The sequence below is a fragment of the Schistocerca nitens genome, chromosome 10 (assembly GCF_023898315.1).
Source record: "Schistocerca nitens isolate TAMUIC-IGC-003100 chromosome 10, iqSchNite1.1, whole genome shotgun sequence".
Taxonomy (NCBI): domain Eukaryota; kingdom Metazoa; phylum Arthropoda; class Insecta; order Orthoptera; family Acrididae; genus Schistocerca; species Schistocerca nitens.
The window spans coordinates 229,528,168-229,551,232 of NC_064623.1; the positions used below are offsets into that span (position 1 = coordinate 229,528,168).

Consider the following 23,065-nt stretch of genomic DNA (forward strand, 5'->3'; position numbering starts at 1 on the left):
TCTCCGAGCGGGGACTACTCAGGAGGACGTCGTTATCAGGAGAAAGAAAACTGGCGTTCTACAGATCGGAGCGTGGAATGTCAGATCCCTTAATCGGGCACGTAGGTTAGAAAATTTAAAAAGGGAAATGGGTAAGTTAAGGTTAGATATAGTGGGAATTAGTGAAGTTCGGTGGCAGGAGGAACAAGAGTTTTCGTCAGGCGAACACAGGGTTATAAATACAAAATCAAATAGGGGTAATGCAAGCGTAGGTTTAATAACGAATAAAAAAATAGGAGTGCGGGTAAGCTACTACAAACAGCATAGTGAACGCATTATTGTGGCCAAGATAGACACGTAGCCCACGCCTACTACAGTAGTACAAGTTTAGATACCAACTAGCTCTGCAGATGAAGAAATTGATGAAATGTATGATGAGATAAAAGAAATTATTCAGGTAGTGAGGGGAGACGATAATTCAATAGTCATGGGTGACTGGAATTCGACAGTAGGAAAAGGAAGAGAAGGAAACGTAGTAGGTGAAAATGGATTAGGGCTAAGAAATGAAAGAGGACGCCACCTGGTAGAATTTTGCACAGAGCATAACTTAATCAAGAATCATGAAAGAAGGTTGTATACATGGAAGAACCCTGGAGATACTGGAAGGTTTCAGATAGATTATATAATGGTAAGACAGACATTTAGGAACCAGGTTTTAAATTGTAAGATGTGGGCTTTGACCACAATCTATTGGTTATGAACTGTAGATTAAAACTGAAGAAACTGCAAAGAGGTGGGAATTTAAGGAGATGGGACCTGGATAAACTGAAAGAAACAGAGGTTGTACAGAGTTTCAGGGAGAGCATAAGGGAACGATTGACAGGAATGGGGGAAAGAAATACAGTAGAAGAAGAATGGGTAGCTTTGAGGAATGAAATTGTGAAGGCAGCAGAGGATCAAGTACGTAAAAAGATGAGGACTAGTAGAAATCCTTGGGTAACAGACGAGATACTGAATTTAATTGATGAAAGGATGTTGTGACTTGGCACGCGCTTAAGCTCACGCAGGCTGGCGCGAGGTCTGGAACAGTTAAGGGAATTAATAGTAGCAAATAAAGTACGTAGTTGATATAATACTTAACTTTAATCCACAATTGGTGTACATCGCTCTTGACGATACATGTTACAATCTCAATATCAAATGCTATGGCGCCTTGCTAGGTCGTAGCAAATGACGTAGCTGAAGGCTATGCTAACTATCGTCTCGGCAAATGAGAGCGTTTTTTTTCAGTGAACCATCGCTAGCAAAGTCGGCTGTACAACTGGGGCGAGTGCTAGTAAGTCTCTCTAGACCTGCCGTGTGGCGGCGCTCGGTCTGCGATCACTGACAATGCCGACACGCGGGTCCAACGTATACTAATGGACCGCGGCCGATTTAAAGGCTACCACCTAGCAAGTGTGGTGTCTGGCGGTGACACCACAAAGGAGAAAATACAAAAATGAAGTAGGTGAAGCAGGCAAAACGGAATACAAACGTCTCAATAATGAGATCGACAGGAAGTGCAAAATGGCTAAGCAGGGATGACTAGAGGACAAATGTAAGGATCTCACGACGGGTAAGATAGATACTGCCTACAGGAAAATTAAAGAGACCTTTGGAGGAAAGAGAAGCACTTGCATGAATATAAAGAGCTCAGATGGAAATCCAGTTCTAAGCAAAGAAGGGAAAGAAGAAAGGTGGAAGGAGTATATAGAGGGTCTATACAAGGGCGATGCACTTGAGGACAATATTATGGAAATGGAAGAGGATGTAGATGAAGATGAAATGGGAGATATGATACTGCGTGAAGAGTTTGACAGAGCACTGAAAGACGTAAGTCGAAACAAGGCCCCGGGAGTAGTCAACATTCCATTAGAACTACTGACAGCCTTGGGAGAGCCAGTCCTGACAAATCTCTACCACCTGGTGAGCTAGATGCATGAGACAGGCGAAGTACCCTCAGACTTCAAGAAGAATATAATAATTCCAATCTCAAAGCAAGCAGGTGTTGACAGATGTGAAAATTACCGAACCATCAGTTTAATAACTCACAGCTGCAAAATACTAACGCGAATTCTTTACAGACGAATGGAAAAACTGGTAGAAGCCGACCTCGGGGAAGATCAGTATGGATTCCGTAGAAATGTTGGAACATGTGAGGCAATACTCACCCTACCACTTATCTTAGAAAAATGATTAAGGCAAGGCAAACCTACGTTTCTAGCATTTGTAGACTTAGAGAAAGCTTTTGACAATGTTGACTGGAATACTCTCTTTCAAATTCTGAGGGTGGCAGAGGTAACATACAGGGAGCGAAAGGCTGTTCACAATTTGTACAGAAAGCAGATGGCAGTTATAAGAGTCGAGGGACATGAAAGGGAAGCAGTAGTCGGGAAGAGAGTGAGAGACGGTTGTAGCCTCTCCCCGATGTTATTCAATCTGTATATTGAGCAAGCAGTAAAGGAAACAAAAGAAAAGTTCGGAGTAGGTATTAAAATCCATGGAGAAGAAATACAAACTTTGAGGTTCGCCGATGACATTGTAATTCTGTCAGAGACAGTAAAGGACTTGGAAGAGCAGTTTAACGGAATGGACAGTGTCTTGAAATGAGGGTATAAGATGGACATCAACAAAAGCAAAACGAGGATAATGGAATGTAGTCGAATTAAGTCGGGTGATGCTGAGGGAATTAGATTAGGAAATGAGACACTTAAAGTAGTAAAGGAGTTTTGCTATTTGAGGAGTAAAATAACTGATGATGGTCGAAGTAGAGAAGATATAAAATGTAGACTGGCAATGGCAAGGAAAGCGGTTCTGAAGAAGAGAAATTTGTTAACATCGAGTATTGATTTAAGTGTAAGGAAGTCGTTTCTGAAAGTATTTGTATGGAGTGTAGCCATGTATGGAAGTGAAACATGAACGACAAATAGTGTAGACAAGAAGAGAATAGAAGCTTTTGAAATGTGGTGCTACAGAAGAATGCTGAAGATTAGATGGGTAGATCACATAACTAATGAGAAGGTATTGAATAGAATTGGGGAGAAGAGGAGTTTGTGGCACAACTTGAGTAGAAGAAGGGATCGGTTGGTAGGACATGTTTTGAGGCATCAAGGGATCACCAATTTAGTACTGGAGGGCAGCGTGGAGGGTAAAAATCGTAGAGGGAGACCAAGAGATGAATACACTAAGCAGATTCAGAAGGATGTAGGCTGCAGCAGGTACTGGGAGATGAAGCAGCTTGCACAGGATAGAGTAGCATGGAGAGCTGCATCAAACCAGTCTCAGGACTGAAGACCACAACAATAACAACAATGTATCTGAAACCTTCCAGTGCCGTAGCCGCCTAGAGAGCTGCTGGGACCACTGTGGGGCATTGTCAATGAGATGAAATTTGTGAGTGCTATCAAGCACAACGTTGTTTTGAGTGATGAGGCCACATACGCGTTAAATGATTCAATTAATCGTCACAATTGCACTTACTTGGCAGCTGAGAATCGTCACCTTACAGTGGAACACATGTGAACCTACCGGGAGTTACATGTGGTGTGGGTTATCAGTATTTGGTTACTCTGGACCTTTCGTTTCTGAGCAAGCAATGACTGGTGAAAATTAGCTGAACTTACTATAGCAATATGTCATGCCACTCATCGAAGAGATGTTTCGGGGTGGGGAATAATTTTTCCCAGCGGAATGTGTAACAAACCATGTGTATTCCTTCCTCCTGTTGTGTTTTTGTTCACATCCTCCGAATTTTTATTTATTTCTTCTTTTTTTCATGGAGATATCTTCAATACGATCATTTACACGGAATGTGCACAGCAAGTAAAGATTTCGAATTTTGATTCAGGGCTTATGCAAATTACGTCTGTTATTTATTACATTCTTTGGTTCACTAGAATCCATTAGTGTGACTAGGTTACCTAAAAGCTGTGCTAATTACAAATACAAGTAATACGAAACATCCTTCTCATCGTTCTTATGTAAACATACTCGTAAGATAAAGCAGATAAAAAAATCAAGAAAAGGACTGTAGCATTTACACAGCTAATATTGAACATACGTTAGCAACTTTTGCATTCATTTAATTCCAGAGTAAAAAAATGGTTCAAATGGCTCTGAGCACTATGGGACTTAACTTCTGAGGTCATCAGTCCCCTAGAACTTAGAACTATTTAAACCTAAATAACCTAAGGACATTACACACATCCATGTCGAGGCAGGATTCGAACCTGCGACCGTAGCGGTCGCGCGGTTCCAGACTGTAGCGCCTAGAACTGCTCGGCCATACCGGCCGGTTAATTCCAGAGTAATTAGAATTCATAAGTAAAACATTGTTACTGGAATAAAATCCTATATTGAGGCAAACTGGTAGGAATAATTCAATAGAATTTGTTGTTGTATCTTAAAGTCCTTTTTAAAACGAATCTCCCTGTACTGTTAATGTACTCAGAAATATGGATTTTTAATTGTAGCTTAATGAAATACAGCAAACAACAGAAGCTAACTTTAGTTTTATAATTGCGATCTTATAAAAGAGGTTCCTTAGAAGCTGTAGGAAGTCGTCTATGGCAGGTTTTGATGCGAGTAATTTCTGTGCCCAAAAGTACTGAAAAATGTATGCAGACGAGTTAATCCAAATTACAAGTTGTAAAACGTGCCGAGTTTAATTTAAATTTCGCATTCTGGAGATCGTTCCGTTATTTTTACGACTATTCTGAGTGATTAATTCGAGATTGAAAGTGTGATTATTATTATGCTTTTTGGCAGACTTCAGTTCCCCGCACTGTGGCAGCAGCACTGGACTGTGAACTGCGTTGTTTCCAAGTTATACTTGCTGTGCACAGCGTGTTTGTTATGATGTGACTGTCTACTTGCAAGGACAGTGACTTGAGAACTTGAATCAGTGCCTGTGTTAGTTATACCAAGTGTAGGAGTATGAAACCGGAAGTTGCCTGTAGATGGTGCTGGCCGTTAGCGCAGAGCCCGTGAGGCCGCGTATGCAGCGCCACCTGCTTCCTGTAACGGCTGACGACGAATGCCAACACACAGAAACCCAAGATCCGTACATCGGTATCTGTTTCAAACCCGTAAACATGTCGAGTTTCTAGCATACGAACTACGATTTGCGGACAGCATTGGTTTTCTGTTGTCATTTGAAGGAAACTGCTGCTGAATCGCATCGAACGCTTGTCGAAGCTTTCGGAGAAGTGCTGTTGGGAAAACACAGTGTTTCGAGTCGTTCAAAAAATTCAGAAGTGGTGACTTCGACGTGAGAAACGACGTGTGCGGGAAACCACCGAGGAAGTTCGAAGACTACAAATTGCCGGCCTTATGTGGTGAAGACGATACTCAAACTCAACTGGAACTCGCGGAACAATTGACTGTGACGCAGAAAGCTGTTTCACTTCCGTTGAAAGCTATAGGAAAGAAGACAGCAGGCAAATCGGAAGACTACTTGTGAAATGCTCGCCAGATTCAAAAGAAACTCGTTTCTCCGTCGAATAGTGACAGGTAATGCAAAATGGATATATTTTGAGAATCCTAAGTGTCGTAAATCATGGTTGAATCCAGGCAGACCTTTGACATCGACTGGAAAATCGCTTTGGGAAGAAGTCAATACTTTGTGATTTGGTGGCATCTGAAGGGTGTCATATATTACGAGCTGCTAAAACCTGATGAAACCGTTAACAATGATTGGTATTAACAGCAAATGATCGATTTAAACCGAGTGTTACGTGAAAATCGGCCGGAGTATGAAAAAGGCGAGACGAAGTCACATTGCTCCACGACAACGCTCCGTCTCACACAGCAAAATGGGTCAGAGGAACGGTCGAGGCGTTCAGTTGGGAAATACTAGGGCGTGCGTGCGGCTTATTCTCCAGAGTTGGCTCCGTCCGATTATCACGTATTTGCATCACTGGGACACGCTGTCGCTGAACAACGCTTCAGTTCGTATGAAAATGTACGAAAATGGCTCGCAGACTGGTTTGCTTGAAAAAAAAAAAAGTGTTTTTTTCGCGTGGCATTCATAGCCTGCCGGAGAGGTGGGAGATACATATATAAATAACAATGGAGATTATTTTGGATAAAATGAGTTTCAAACTATAGACGTGTAATTATTGCAACCAAATTCCGGTTTGATACTTCTGCACTTGGTATGTTCGCCACACATCAACTTTGGTGTCACTTCTATAAAAGGTTAATGCACTGGAACAATCATATTATAAGAGATGTAGTATGTTCTTAGCTGTTTATAAAGAATAATAAACGAGACTCGACCTGACCATAAACTGTAAGCGACTCGACATCAAAGTGCAGATACAGTGTTTCAACCACAAACGTGGTACAGGCATCATCTGAAATAGCCTACTTCCGAGAATCACTTTTCAGCCGGATTTGCAGGAGGCGTAGAACTGGAGGCATATTAGCACAGGTGAATACGGTTACGTTACATACGGAGCACCTCCCAACTGCGATGGGGACTTAAGGGCCTAACTTGACGAACACGTGCCAGTCAGATCGTTAGGCGATGCCGAGCACCCTCCACGCTCACCAGACTTCACCCTTGTGGAGTTTTTGTCTATGAGGACATGTGGTTACAGCACAGGACCAGCTACAGTCAATGAGATGAAAGCAGTCATTGAAAACGAATACGCCAAAATACCGAGTGCGTTACGAGCTGCGTGTGGCTCACAGTGGCCAACAATTTGAACACTTTCGATAAATGGATGGTTTCTGCATTTGTTGACATCATTCTGAATTTTGAAAATTTTCCGTGTTTTAATAAATGTTAGTGCTACAGTGATAAAAAGAGTCTCTTGTTTTGGAGACACGCCGTATGTAAGGAAACTGGCCGAGTGCGAATGGGGCTGGTGCACTTAGGGTTCTGAACTACATTAATCACGTATACACGCGTTCCGTCCATTCGGGGATCCGAGCACCTCGACGCTGTTTGCCTGTTATCGACACTGATACTGGAGAGACATCAGTCCCAGCGATTCCGCGAATTGCGACAATGTTCTAGTTTCAAGTTTGATGTCGGATAACAAATAACAAGAGAAATATTTTTCTCGTGTGATGTAATTGTAAGGTAACAAGTCTCCGATTTGTTTCCTTCACTTGCACTGTGAAACGTTTGTTCTTGTCGAATTTCGTGATTTCTACGTCAATCGTAAGTGCCTATAGGATTTAACGAGTGAGTTTATTAGTTCTTGATGGTATTTTTGGTCTGTCGTTGCAACTACAAAAATGCGTGATTTTTTCGTCAGAGGCGTTTCGTTTTATTGAGGTAAAGCATAATGAGTGGTGGTGATTTTTCGGCTGATTTCTCGCTTACATCGGGAAATGCGGTGTGCTAGCACATCGAAGTTTTTCTGTTTTTGGCGCCAATAATTTTCGTCCAATTTTTAGATGGAGTGGTGTGCATAAAAGTGTGGTGTGAGAAACGCGTCTGATGAAGAAATGTATTTTTGTAGTTTCAGCGACAGACCAAAAATTGCCTCAAGAATTATAGAGCAACTACGGACACTATGGACACACAAATGAAGAGTTTGTTAGCATCGAAATATGTGACTTAAATGGCCGTATCTTTCGGTTATACTGACTCAGATGTCACCGCCAGGTGACTGTAGACCTCGGTATGTGACGTAGATTTCAAAGCGATACGTCTACCCGTTCCCGGGAAAGGTGGGGTTAACTGAGGGACGGACAGATAGACAGATAGAAACGGCAGGGAAGATTTTATTTCGTGTGATGTAATAAAAAATTCACAATTTTCAGATTTTATCCTTTCGTTATAGCGTGAAACCTAGCTTCTTGCCAAATTTCACGGTTCTAGGTAAACGGGAATTATCCTGTAGGTTCTGGTGAGAGTTGACGAGAGCAAAGAACGTGACGTACTAAAGTCGTGGGATACGCGTATGCACATGTACAGATGCTGGTAGTATCACGCACACAAGCTACAAAAGGGCGGTGCAGTGGCGGAGCAGTCACTTGTCGTCAGGTCATTCGTGGGAGAAGGTTCTGGACGCGGTTGACACTGCATGACGGGGAGTAACGGACGTCGAACGCGGAATGGTAATTGAAACTAGACGCATGGGGCACTCCATTTCGGAAATCGTTACGGAGTGCAGTATCCCGGTACGGACAGTGTGAACAGTGTGCTGAGAATGCGACATTTCGAGCCCTGCCTCCCACCACTGACAAAGCAGCGCCCGACAGCCGCCAAGCAGCCGCCGGCAGCAGCGGTGTCTGCTGACAGACGAGCAGCACTGCGCGGAGTAACCGCAGAAGTTGATGTGAAACCTACGACTGACGCACCCGCCAGAACAGTGCGGCGACAATTATGTTAATATAGGCTACGGCAGGAGACGGCCGACTCGTGTGCCTTTGCTGACAGCACGACGTGCCCTGGGCTGCTGGAGACCACATCGTTTGCACGCTGGACGTTACCCGCTCAGGTGAGCGCCGGTTTCAGTTGGTAAGAGCTGATGGCGGGGTTCGAGTGTGGCACAGACCGACAAGGCCGTGGTCCTAAGTTGTGAACAATGCACTGTGCGAGTTGGTGGCGTCTCGGTAATGGTGTGGGCTGTGGGACTGGGTCCTACGGTCAACTGAACGGATCATTCACTGGAAATGGTTATGTTCGGCTACTTGGAGACCATTTGCATTCATTCATTGACTCGGTGTTCGCAAAAAACGATGGGAATTTTATGACAAAGTGCCACGTCACTGGGCCACAATCGTTCCCTGATGGTTTCGAGAACATTCCGGACAAATCGAGCGAATGATTTGACCACCCAGATAGCCGGACGTGAAGCTCATCAATATTTAGGGGACGTAATGGAGAGGTGAGTAGGTGCACGAGACCCTGCACCGGCAACACTCCCGCAGTTACGGGCGACTGTAGAGGCAGCAGGGCTGAGCATTTCTGCAGCGCGCTTCCGACAACTTGCCGAGCCCGTGCTACATCGAGTTGGTGTTCTACGCCGGGCAAGATATTAGGAGCTGTCTTAGCACTTTTGTCACCTCAGTGTAAACGTACATATCTTTTCATTTTATTGACTTTGCTTCACTTTTTTACATCAACGAGGGACCGCAGACGTTAATATGTGACTTAGATGACAATACGTTATGTCTAGCCGTTCGCAAGAGGAAGAAGGGTCGTGAACAGTCGGACACACAGGCAGACAGACAAGGAAGTTCTGGGGATGGAGCTACGGAGCCGTACAGAAGGCCTTATTTGAAGCCTCGAGACCTGAGCCACGCGACTGGGGGGAGCTGCGGGCGGCGGCGAGGCGCCAGCCACCATCACGCCGGCCAGATAGCGGGCCGCGTGGGGCGCCGGCGGACCGCGGTCCAGCCGACGAGTGGTAACTGCGTGAGGCGGGGCGCGCCGCGGCCGCGGCCGACCTTCGGCCGCGCTGATAGCGGAGGGCAGCGCCGGATCTGCCGGCAGATGGCGGAGGATTAGCGCGCCGTGGCGGCCGCGTGACGTCGCCCAGACATATAAGCGGCCGCCGCGGGCGCGCGCCGACAGTCGCCAGCCGAGGAGCCGCACCAGCCATGGACTACTTGCTCAACAGGGTGAGTCGCGGGGCCGCAACGCGCAGCGCGAAGCCGAGTCACCGCTGTGGCGTGGCGTCTGCAAGGGAGAGAGAGAATGCTCGATGGTCATCGGGCTCTCGGAATAACGTCTCTGCGTCGTAAATTGGAGGTCGCAGGTTGGCGTCCAGATTTGGTCGTTGGCGTCGCTTTGGAATGCGCCATTACTTCGCGCGTGTGTGTGTGTGTTTCCCCTAAATAAACGTACCGTACGAAAAGATTAGTCTGCCCCAGCAACCACGCTTACGCCACTTAACACTACCCCTCACCTAGGGGAGAGTTGCCTAACCTGTACCACTTTTTAGATTTTATTTGTGGCTGTCTCCACTCGGACACGTCTTGCAGTGACTGAGTCTGGTTACACGATAAAGGAACAAAAGAGATAGCAGACGTTTCTAATGTGTATAGGAACTGTATATGCGTCCTAATTTCCTTCTCTCCCGTGTTCCTGCCCACCCTCTACTCCCCTTCTGTTTGGGAGGATAAACATCGTGTCTCACTGACAGTATTCCACCCATTACCGAGTCCATCAGCACGTGTATGTAATACACTAACAGACGACTTACAATGTGCAAATGCACAAGGACCAGAAAGGAGACGGGTTTGTGCAGTCCCTTTCACTGCTTTATTATTAATTCTCGCAGGGCCCGACGTCCAATCGAGGCTCTTGATCCACTCGAATACAGTACCGAGATTTTATTTTGTCACTCGTACGCCCCCGGTAGCTGAATGGTCAGCGTGACGGATTGTCAATCCTCTGGGCCCGGGTTCGATTCCCTGCTGGGTCGCGGAATTTTCTCCGCCCTGGGACTGGGTGTTGTGTCATCCCATCATCCTCATCAACTGCAGGTCGCTGAAGTGACGTCAAATTAAAAGACCGGCACCCGGCGAACGGCCTGCCCGACGGGGGCCCCTACACTTACGATTAAATAAGTAAAATTTTGTCGCTAGCTCTACCTGGCCACGTCTTGCTCTGGCTCAGTCTGGTTAAACTGAAAAGAGAGAACTCAGGGAGCTCGCGTATCTAATACGTGTGGAAACTGGACACACGCTGTGACCTCCTTCTCCCCTCTGCACGTCCCTCCCCCTCTCCCTTCGTCCATCCCCCCTTCCTCCTCTGTCTCTCCATCTCCTCCTGCTCCCCACTCCATCTCCTTCTGCCCCCCCCTCCACCCCTCCTTTCAGTCCTGGACTTAATTTTATAAATTAAGATTCTGCACAAGTAGTCTATTGTTAAGTAAATCTGTCAAGAACAATTCGAGACTTTTGGTAATGGTGCTCCAGAAGATAAAAAAAAAATAATAACAGCCCGTGACCCGCGTATTTGAATGCAACGTTGTGTCAACGTTTCAAAGCAATCAATGAAGATCTTCCAGAAACTTAAGATTTTGAGCAAACGAACATTTACGTTTTTATTTACATACATACAAAATCGTTTAAGCAAGTCCATCCTCAACTGCAGGACGTTGTTATTGATATCTGATACAAAGAATGGCTTTGTATAAGCTACTTGTCACCGAACATCATCTCTTCACGTGTATAAATATGATCTTCCGATTCGTTTCAACTCTGTTCAGGAACACTTTGTTCAAATGTGTGTGAATTCCTAAGGGAACAAACTGCTGAGGGCATCGGTCCCTAGACTTACAAACTACTTAAACTAACTTACGCTAAGAACAACACACACACACACACACACACACACACACACACACAGACCCGAGGGAGGACTCGAACCTCCGGCGGGAGGGGCCGCGCAGTCCGTGACATGGCGCCTCCAACCGCGCGGCCACTGCGGGCGGCAGGAACACTTTACAGCGCCCAAAAATTTCAAATACCCATTTTCATTTTTCTTTTCAATATGCCCCTGAACTGTTGACTTAGATACATTTCATATGCGTGCACATTCATTTAATCCGTGGTCCCCATTGAGGTATACTGTTACAGGCAAATGCTCCACTTTCAATAACACCTTTCTGTGGCCATACCGTGAAAAAAATTGTTTAATGTATAACTCATGATAACTAACGCATTAAAAAATTTCACCACATCCTTCTTCAACATTATCTCGGACTAAGAATGCTAAACGCATTTTTAAAGCTCACTATACAAGCAAGTTTCTTAAATTATACAGGTACAATATCGCAAAGTTACAGCAGTACATCATAGACAACACTGCCATTTTCTCTTTGTTAGTTCCCTCCGAAGAAATCACAACTACAGATTCGAGCCTGTACATTAACGTTATTTCACGTCTGTTGATCCATAAATGAAATCTTATAACAAGAAACGCGGCCTTGACGCGGCCTCCACGTTGCTCAGTGTACAGAACTCATCACTGGCACCGTGGCCCCAAGCAGCACGGGACTCACGCCGACTCCACTAGGTGTGTCGGTGTACGGGAAACTTGTGATCTGTGCATCGAAACTAGTTGTTCATCAAAGACATTTTATCAGCAACTCTTGGCGGAAAATTATGCCGTTCTTCAAATATTTACGAACTGTGGGCGTGCCACCTACTTAAAGTATATTAAATCGTTCATCAACAAGTTCCGCAGCAGTTTTTACTGCCGGCTGTCTGGATTTCAGTGTGTCAGACATAGCAGACGGGAAACTCGGGATTGTAAAGCTGAGGCCAGGTGGAGAGGCGCGGCCTCAAGTTGTGCGCCAGTAGAGTGGCGTAGCCTGTACTCGGTCCCTGACGGCACACACCGAGTTGGCTGTCGAGCTTCTAGCGCGTGTCTACACTATTAATCAGCAGTTCACACTTACGCGTTTGTCAGAAAATGCGTAGAAACGTTCCGCTCTCGGGCACATGTGGGAAAAAAAGGAGCACGCAAGTCTTCCACTGCGAGCTCTGAAAATGTTCAAATGTGTGTGAAATCTTATGGGACTTAACTGCTAAGGTCATCGGTCCCTAAGCTTATACACTACACTAAATTATCCTAAGGACAAACACACACACACCCATTCCCGAGGGAGGACTCGAACCTCCGCCGGGACCAGCCGCACAGTCCATGACTGCAGCGCCTCGGCTAATCCCGCGCGGCTGCGAGCTCTGATTTGACACATCTTATTACAATGGTCAATTTATTACGATGATCATTTCTCCCCAGTTTTGTGGTGCTCAACAAAATCTTTTTTGCAATTGGAGGAGAAATTTGGTTATTGACATTCAGTAACAAAGATCTCGTCGCAACGAATAACTTCTTTATTTTATTGAGTACCATCCGAACTGCCTTATCATATACCTATTGTGTGATAACAGGAAATGACGTTCCTTTTTTTTTTAACTTTTTCGATGTCCTCCGTTAGTCATATGTGATACGGATCCCATACCGCACAGCAAAACTCCAGAAGACTAATAAGCTTAGTGTAGGCAGTTTCTTTTATATATTTGTAGCATCCCCTAAGTATTCTGCCAATAATATTCAATCTTGTGTGTCTATTGTATTGTGTATTAAATCGGGAACCTAGAAACGACGGAGAGGCTTCGTCTCGCCGTTTGCCTCAGTGGTTCACAACCCCCACAACAGACTACAGCAGTCCACCCACCCCACCGCCGCCCCACACCGAACCCAGGGTTATTGTGCGGATTGCCCCCCGTGGAGGTCTCATACCAGACGAGTGTATTCCCAAATGTATGCGTGGTACAGTAACTTATGGTGTATGCGTACATGGAGACAGTGTTTGCGCAGCAATCGCCGACAGAGTGTAACTGAGGCGGAATAAGGGGAACCAGCCCGCATCGTCGACGTAGATGGAAAGCCGCCTTAATAACCATCCACAGGACCTCGACACTAATCCGCCGGGAGGATTCGTGCCGGGGACCGGCACGCCTTCCCGCTCGGGAAGCGGCGCGTCAGACCGCGCGGCTACCCAGGCTGGCTCTAACTCAGTCTTTAATTCGCATTCTCTACAAAGTATTATAAATGATGGTTCCAGTTTAAGTTGTTCATAACTGTAATCCCTAGGTATTTAGCTGACTCGACAGCCTTTAACTTTGTATCATTTGGCGTTTAGCCGACCACACATTTTTTATTGTTTAGGATCAGCTGCCATTTTTCACACTGTAAACATATCTTGTCTAAGTCATTTTGTAATTCGTTTCAATCTTCTGATGAAAAGACGGTAAATGGTAGAATAATCTGGAAACAAACTAACGTAGCTGCTGATTCTCCTAAATCGTTTATATAGATTACAGGAACCAGTGGGCCCTTAACGTTTCATTGGGGATCCCCAACTAAAACCTCAGTTGCAGTAGAGGGCTTCCCATCAGGTACGATGAACTATGACTTCTCTGACAGCAAATGACGAAAACCCAGTCGCGCAACTGAGACGATACTCCATTGATCCACAATTTTATTAGATACGGTTTGTAGAAGGTTGTCAGATCACTTCTCAAAATCTCGAAATATGCAATCAAGTTAAGATGCTCTGTCTACAGCTTGTTGGCATGCTATCTGTTTAGCTACACAGGAGCACAATGCACTGCTGAATTACAGACCAGCCCCAATGGAGAGCAGCTGCTGATGCTCTTATGATAACGGAGACCTTTTGGAGGACATTATTCCTGGTGCGAACTTTCGGTGTAGCATTTGTCAATTGAGCCCGATAGGTAAAGGGTTTGTCAAATGTGACACCCAAACACAATGGTTTAGGTTTTGTATGGATTATGTGTTCCATAAGACTTCAATCAAATATAGATCTGCTGTTGACAGTAAGCCTGTCTGTTATTGATACGCATGCACGAACATTATGTTCTTGGCTCGTGTTTGCTACTACGATAGTACTGCCGCAACACTGAAACGCCATGTGTCAACGTCCTTTCAGTTTCGTGTCTTGGTTACTAGTGAGTAGGTCATCTGTGTGAGCGAATTTCATACGTGACCGTGAAGAGTGAAAGCAATATATTGGTTTAAAATAATGGACGTTAGTACAGAGTTCTGGGAGTGGATTCGTTGAAGTTCCTCGGTTATTGATTTCCTTAGGAACGATAGCTTGGAAATATCAATCAATGAAGATGTCGTTCAGGAGCTGGCCTATATTTCTAGAGGGTACGAGTAACTTTAGAAACAGTTCTTGTCGTGAAGCGCTATCGTAAGCAGCAGTTGAATCAAGAAATACTACTAATGTTTTCAGATCTTCTTGAAAGCCTGCTTCAGTGAGAATGGTGAGGTCAGACGTGAATCTCAAAACTTTTGTTGAAGGAGGCGTTTAAAAAACATCTGGAAAGATCTGTAGTGTTTCTCTATCCCGTTATAGGTCGCGATACTGTTTGCAGACCGAGCGAGGTGGCGCAGTGGTTAGCACACTGGACTCGCATTCGGGAGGACGACGGTTCAATCCCGTCTCCAGCCATCCTGATTTAGGTTTTCCGTGATTTTCCTAAATCGTTTCAGGCAAATGCCGGGATGGTTCCTTTGAAAGGGCACGGCCGATTTCCTTCCCAATCCTTCCCTAACCCGAGCTTGTGCTCCGTCTCTAATGACCTCGTTGTCGACGGGACGTTAAACACTAACCACCACCACCACCACTGTTTGCAGAGAAGAGACAGAGTTATGAGAGCAAACTTTTTTTTTTGGAGAAGACTTTCAAAAATATTCGAAAACATTCGTTGTATTTCTCGATTCAACTGTACCTCACGATACCGTTTGGAGACAGAGACAGTTTTCTGTGTCTGGGATAATTGCCTCAATAAAAGCTGTATGACTGAAGACTTGATCTCAGAACTTTCACTGAAGCAGGCTTGCAAGAAAGCTTAAAAACATCCGTGGTACTTGTTGATCCAATTACGGCTTATGATACTATCTGCAGACAGGGACTGCTGCTGAAGTTAGTGACGTCAGTGATTTGCTGCAGAACCATAGCCCATGTCAGATCTCTTCCGTATAGCGTTTGAAATTTCTTCCACAATAAGTCCTGCCTGGACGTGTGTACACTGAGGTGACGAGAGTCACGGGACGCCCCTCATACCGTGCCGGACCTCCTGTCGCCCGACGCAGTGCAGCGACTCGACGAGTCGCTGGAGAGCCCTGCCCTGCCCTGCTGTGCACAAGTACTCAGCCGCGCTGCCTCTGCAGCCCAGCCGTCCATAAGAGCCAAAGCGTTGCCGGTGCGGGATTTTGTGCTCGAACTCAACTCTCGATTATGTCTCGTAAATGTTCGACGGCATTCATGTCGGCCGAACTGGCTGGCCAAATCATTCGCTCGAATTGTTCGGAATGTTGTTCAAACAAATCGCAAAGAATTGTGGCCCTGTGACACGGGAACGTGAAGTCCGTGAATGGCTGCAAGTGGCCTCCAAGTAACCGAACGTAACAATAGCCAGTCAGTGATCGGTTCACTTCGGTCCACGTGAACACAGCCCACACCACTACGGAGCCACCACCAGCTTGCACAGTGCCTCGTCGACAACCTAGGTCCGTGGCTTCGCAGGTTCTGCGCCACATTCGGGTCTCACCTGCCCAGGCCACGGTTTCCCAGTCGTCTAGCGTCCAACCGATGTCGTCACGAGCCCAGGAGAGGCGCTGCGGGTGATGTGCTGCCAGCAAGGGCACTCGCTGCCACAGCCCGTTAACGACACATTTCGTCGCACTGTCGTAAGGGATACACTCGTCATACGTCCCACACTGATTCCTGCAGTGTTGCTTCGCTGTTAGCACTGGCAACTCTACGCAAACGCTGCTGCTCCCTGCCATTAAGTGGAGGGGGTCGGCCACTCCGTTGTCCGTAGTGAGAGATGGTGCCTGAAATTTGGTACTGTCGGCATACTCTTCATAATGTGGATCTCCGCATATTGAATTGCCTAACGATTTCCGAAATGGAGTTAAAGACTATTAATTCCAGTCGTGATACCATAATCGCGTCGAAACCTGTTCACACGAATTACCTGAGTACAAAGGACATTTCCACCAATGCGCTGCCCTTTCGTACCCTGTGTACGTGATACTGCCGCCATCTGTATACACGCACATCGCTACCCCGTGACTTTGGTCAACTCATTGTACACAGACTCCGCCTTGTTTCTTCGTGCTCAAGATGTGTCTTAAAAAATTGCTTTGCTCGTCCTCCGACCAGATACGGGCTCTTTAGTCCTGCGCTGCATATAATGCAATAATTATCATTCTGGACATGTAATGTTCCAATTTGGCGGTCCCCGGTACGCTGTTGTTATCGTAGGTTCTCTTTCAAATGTTCAAATGTGTATGAAATCTTATGGGACTTAATTGCTAAGGTCATCAGTCCCTAAGCTTACACACTGCTTAACCTAAATTACCCTAAGGACAAACCCACGCCCGAGAGAGGACTCGAGCCTCCGCCGGGACCAGCCCCACAGTCCACGACTGCAGCGCCCCTGACCGCTCGGCTAATCCCGCGCGGCGTAGGCTGCCTTTCAGATATATCACAGTTTCTGCAGAAACGTACCTGCGTTAAAATCCTACCTTTATGTGTTAAAATGGTTTCGGCTTAAGTGCGACACACAGGGTGTTGCCCATTCTAAATGACTGTTTGTCCTGAAGCAAAATACAAGTACGTCAAGAAAATCTTGTTTAGGTACCAGGGAACATTAACCAGTATGACTGCCTTCCCCGTGAGTTTGTTCGTTACAAGCTTGTGAACAGCAGTACGAATTTTTTAAACAGCACCATGTATTTTTTATTCGATAATCCACTTGCTCTCCTCAAGACCTGTTCAGAAAAGTATCACCGTGTATCAGTCACGTAAACTACACGTCATTAAAAACGTAGCACAAAACAGAATCAGATTTTCACTCAGCAGCGGAGTGTGCGATGATATGAAACTTCCCGACAGATTAAAATTGTGTGCCGGACCGAGACTCGAACTCGGGACCTTTGCCTTTCGCGGGCAAGTGCTCTCTCAAACGGTAGAGTACTTGCAAAGGTCCCGACTTCGAGTCTCGGTCCGGCACACAGTTTTAATCTGCCAACACATAACAGAGTTTGACTTTCCCGCACTGGTGCACAGCGCAAATAGCCGAGGTAACGTGACTCGTCAGCTTGCTGCAGCTGACAGCAAACAAAGTGAAACACAAGGAAAAGCCACACCGATCATTCGGTCAACTGTTTTCAGTTGAAGATCTGTGTGAGTGTCAAGTACCCTGACGAAGAGAAAGTACAAATTCTACTCGTATGTGAAGAATGTAAGTTTTCATTTTCCTTGCGTTTCTATTTTTTTACTGTCAGCTCCAGCAAGTCGACGAACTACGTTTCTATGGATACCTACACCTTGTATTAGAAGAGGAAAGTTAAAGTCAGTTCCCTGTTAGGTGTTTAATAGCGCCATGTTTACGTAAATGGTTCACTATGATACATTTTAGAACAGGTTTTGAGGAGAAGAAGTCGATTACCGAATAAAAAATATATACGGTACAATTTTTTAAAAATCACATCTTCACAACGAACATAGTCGCAAAAAGGCAGCTATGCTGATAATGGCCTCCTGAACAGCATATGCTTCACAGATTTTCTTATTTTGCTCCTGGACAAAAATTTATTTGGGGTGCTCGAGGTAAATAGGACACCGTGTGTACATGATATCCCAAGAAAATATCGACAAATTTTAGGGACAAGTTCCTTACACAGAAATAAGTTAAAAAATGTGTAGTAAATATGGGCTGCGATATTATGAAACAGATCTCTTCTACTGCGAGGTATTTGCAAAATGTCTAGTAAACATGGGGTCCAAAATGCATACTTTAAGAGCTATGAGCACTTTTTCACCTTTCCTATTGAGAAACACATCTCTTCTACCGAGGAAGTCTTCATAGCTCTTAAGGTACGCGTTTTAGAGCCCGTGTGTACTAGACGTTTTTCCCTTGTTTTGATTCATACTACTGTGGTGTAACGAGTGTTATTCGTGAATATGATCTATGTTCCACTGGAGCCGTTCATTCTGGCGAAAGATGTGTATTTTACAAACATTGTACGTCGTATGAAAAATGTACTGTGCAGTGGCGTAACACAGCAGGGGCAGACCGCGGCAGCACTTGCCGCAAGCGGACGTTTATGCCTCGCTGACGACCCTTGACGGCGTCACGAACACCTCAGAGAAAACGTACTACAATAAAGACACTCGAGACAAATGAGCGCTGTAAATCATAGATATTACGTGTGATCAGACGTATTGAATGATGTATCTCAAGTTATGCGTCATTGATAACTGGATCTGTCTTCACAGTTAACGTACATAGCTGAAACAAGACAGAAGATTATCGTGAGGACGTGTTCATCATTTAATAGCTGGTAATAGTGAGAGACTCTCTTACGGCAGCACCCTGGAGAATCAGTTCGCTCACGGAGTAGCCAGACCGCGAGAGCAAAACAAAAAGGAGAGCAGAGAAAAGGTAACCGAAGCCGCATCAAACTGACAGAACCGCCACCCACGCAGTCTTCTCTGATCAGGTCAAGCCACCACACACAACATACACGAAACACCACACTACGTCCTCCCGCCGGCCGGTGTGGCCGGGCGGTTCTAGGCGCTTCAGCCTGGAACCGCGCGACCGCTACGGTCGCAGGTTCGAATCCTGCCTCGGGCATGGATATGTGTGATGTCCGTAGGTTAGTTAGGTTTAACAAGTTCTAAGTTCTAGGGGACTGATGACCTCAGATGTTAAGTCGCATAGTGCTCAGAGCCATTTGAACCATTTGAACCTCCTCCCGAAATACTAAAAGCAACCAGCTTGCAGTAGAAGCGATGTGTTTCATAGTATCGAAGATGAACAAGTCTTCGTATCTCTTAAGGTATGTATTTTAGAGCCCTTGTGTAACAGATATTTTTTCTTGTTTTCGTGTAAATAACCTTTCCCTAAAGTTTGACGGCGGTTTTTTTTTTTTTTTTTTTGCCAGTTTGTGTACCCCTGTCACGAGGGAATGAAATTACAATAAATGAAAGAAACAAAACGCATCCTGATATTGCATACAGAAATACAGAGCCGCGAACATGTTTTGAAGACACGCTAGCTCATACAGCACATGTATGGTGTTCCGGTCTGGGACAAACGTGCACGCTTAACCATCGCTGGGTCGCTTGCTACGTGACGGCGTAACTTGTATAGCGCGAATAGGCAGATAGCAGAGTGACGTAAGGAGGCCTTGTTGCGACGTTGTGTCCACTATCGAGGGGCCTTGACACGAACGAGTGCAGATTACGTAAAGTAGCCTCTCGTTTGTCCAGTTGTAAGAGGCGGACTGAGGAATCTGAACGACGTTCTGTGCGAACATTGAAAAAGTTATGTAGGTGGCGCAGCTCCGACTGCGAAACATTACCTAACCCATTCACGCTTTTTACAAGCTATAATCTGATTATCCGTCCTCTGCCAAGAAAAACAAACACGTGTAGGTGGTCTTTATAAGCCTGTGTCGCGGCGTACTTTAAATGTGGACAGACTGCGCAATAGGGGGCAACAACAAGGGGTTAGTATACTAACTATGCGAGTACAAAGTTAGTAAGGAACAGAACTGTAAGCATCCTTCATACTTCCTGCCCAACATCGTGTAACACCTGACAACTGTATTTATACTCGTATTTGTGGTTGTTCCTTACCATGTCTTTGAATTTTTTCTTATTTTGAAAATGAGAATACGCAGTAAATCATCAACAAACAACAAAAATGTTTTTCTTGGAGATGTGGACCGTTTATGCGACTAAATGAAAGGCTGTTTGTTCTCTGCCATAAGCGTGTCGCGTGTGTATAATAGTTACATTATATAATGGTTCCAGATAAGCTGCTGTATTAGAGTTTTCTGTTATTTTGTTAGGAGAGAAACAAATTTTCGCAGCGCTACTTTCATAAGATTAAATTACTGTTTGGTTCTACTTACGATTTTAGGCTTTAGTTATTCCACATGTGCCGCTCTGAAGTTATTTGTCCGACTTTCAGCGTTTTCGAACACATTCCAACCAAACATATCGCTTTCTCTCTTTGACTGTGTGTTGGTTGTGTTTCATGTACAGGGTTATTACAAATGATTGAAGCGATTTGACAGCTCTACAATAACTTTATTATTTGAGATATTTTCACAATGCTTTGCACACAAATACAAAAACTCAAAAAGTTTTTTTAGGCATTCACAAATGTTCGATATGTGCCCCTTTAGTGATTCGGCAGACATCAAGCCGATAATCAAGTTCCTCCCACACTCGGCGCAGCATGTCCCCATCAAAGAGTTCGAAAGCATCGTTGATGCGAGCTCGCAGTTCTGGCACGTTTCTTGGTAGAGGAGGTTTAAACACTGAATCTTTCACATAACCCCACAGAAAGAAATCGCATGGGGTTAAGTCGGGAGAGCGTGGAGGCCATGACATGAATTGCTGATCATGATCTCCACCACGACCGATCCATCGGTTTTCCAATCTCCTGTTTAAGAAATGCCGAACATCATGATGGAAGGGCGGTGGAGCACCATCCTGTTGAAAGATGAAGTCGGCGCTGTCGGTCTCCAGTTGTGGCACGAGCCAATTTTCCAGCATGTCCAGATACACGTGTCCTGTAACGTTTTTTTCGCAGAAAAAAAGGGGCCGTAAACTTTAAACCGTGAGATTGCACAAAACACGTTAACTTTTGGTGAATTGCGAATTTGCTGCACGAATGCGTGAGGATTCTCTACCGCCCGGATTCACATATTGTGTCTGTTCACTTCACCATTAAGAAAAAATGTTGCCTCATCACTGAAAACAAGTTTCGCACTGAACGCATCCTCTTCCATGAGCTGTTGCAACCGCGCCGAAAATTCAAAGCGTTTGACTTTGTCATCGGGTGTCAGGGCTTGTAGCAATTGTAAACGGTAAGGCTTCTGCTTTAGCCTTTTCCGTAAGATTTTCCAAACCGTCGGCTGTGGTACGTTTAGCTCCCTGCTTGCTTTATTCGTCGACTTGCGGGGGCTATGCGTGAAACTTGCCCGCACGCGTTCAACCGTTTCTTCGCTCACTGCAGGCCGACCCGTTGATTTCCCCTTACAGAGGCATCCAGAAGCTTTAAACTGCGCATACCATCGCCGAATGGAGTTAGCAATTGGTGGATCTTTGTTGAACTTCGTCCTGAAGTGTCGTTGCACTGTTATGACTGACTGATGTGAGTGCATTTCAAGCACGACATACGCTTTCTCGGCTCCTGTCGCCATTTTGTCTCACTGCGTTCTCGAGCGCTCTGGCGGCAGAAACCTGAAGTGCGGCTTCAGCCGAACAAAACTTTATGAGTTTTTCTATGTATCTGTAGTGTGTCGTGACCATATGTCAATGAATGGAGCTACAGTAAATTTATGAAATCGCTTCAATCATTTGTAATAGCCCTGTATATAGTGTTGACAAGTGTCTCAGTTTGTTTTTCGTTAGTCTTTTATTTGTGTTGTAGTGTTTGTGTATACTACCCAATCACGGTATCATTGTATTTGGTCTCCAACGGCCGTTATGGCAAACGCACGTCGACATGTGAATAAACGAAAACCATACCGCTTTTCTTTACTGTCGTATTCAGTGTGGAAGTAATAAAAGCTTGAAGAGCAAGTTGTTGGTCGTTAAGACGGCAGGGCGCGTTCTGACGGGCTTGTGGTCGACTAATAGTCTGATATCGTTTGTCGTGGCTACTCTGTGTCTGCTCTAACATGACCAGTGAGTTGTTACCTTTTTTGATTTGGTCATTTACCATTGCGCAATACAAGGACTCTTTCTATCTATGTATTTAGTTTCCTACTCTGTAGGCTTTTTTAATCTTACGGATATGAGTGCTACATGTGAAACATTGAAGGCATAATTAACCTTGAAAAACTGTCACTCAACATGATGTACTGGAGGCTGGACTTGTGTTTATGTCGTAGCGTTTTCCAGTCTGTTGTGGATATTGGTATCCCGACCTGAAGTACGTCACTGAGTATTCTACACAGGGAAACTGGCACGGTCTTACGTCTCAAAATTTTGAGCTAATTTAAAGAAACACATGTGTGGGGAAATACGCACTGAGGTGACAGTGGTCGTTGGACAGCTGTGTGCACACAAGGTGTGAGAAGGGCGGTGCACTGGCGGGGCTAGCACTCGTGCTCACGTGATTCGTGTGAAAATGTTCCCGACGTCATTATGGCCGCACGACGTAAATTAACAAACTTCGAACGCGAAATGGTAGTTGGAGCTAGACGCGTGGGACATTCCATTTCGGAAGTCGTTAGGGAATTCAATATTTCACAATGCACAGTGCCTGGAGTCTGCCGAGAATACCACATGTGAGGCGTTACCTCTCACCACGGACAACGTAGCTGCCGACGGCCTTCACTTAGCGATAGAGAGCAGCGGCGTTTGCGTAGAGTTGTCAGGGCTAGCAGGCAAGCGACACTACGTGAAATAACCGCAGAAACCAATGTTAGTCGTACCACTAACGTATCCGGCGAAATTTGTCGTTAGTGGGCTACGGGCTACGGACTATCGGTTGA

General features: G+C 45.3%; 1 protein-coding gene across 1 annotated transcript in view; it reads left to right on the plus strand.

The window, feature by feature from the left end:
* Positions 1–9,471: 9,471 nt before the first annotated feature.
* Positions 9,472–23,065, plus strand: part of LOC126210171 (UTP--glucose-1-phosphate uridylyltransferase-like) — an 89,452-nt gene continuing 75,858 nt past the window's right edge. The window contains exon 1 of the mRNA XM_049939328.1: positions 9,472–9,603. Coding sequence (XP_049795285.1) covers positions 9,583–9,603 — 21 coding nt within the window. The 5' untranslated portion in view covers positions 9,472–9,582. The remainder of the gene's footprint in view (positions 9,604–23,065) is intronic.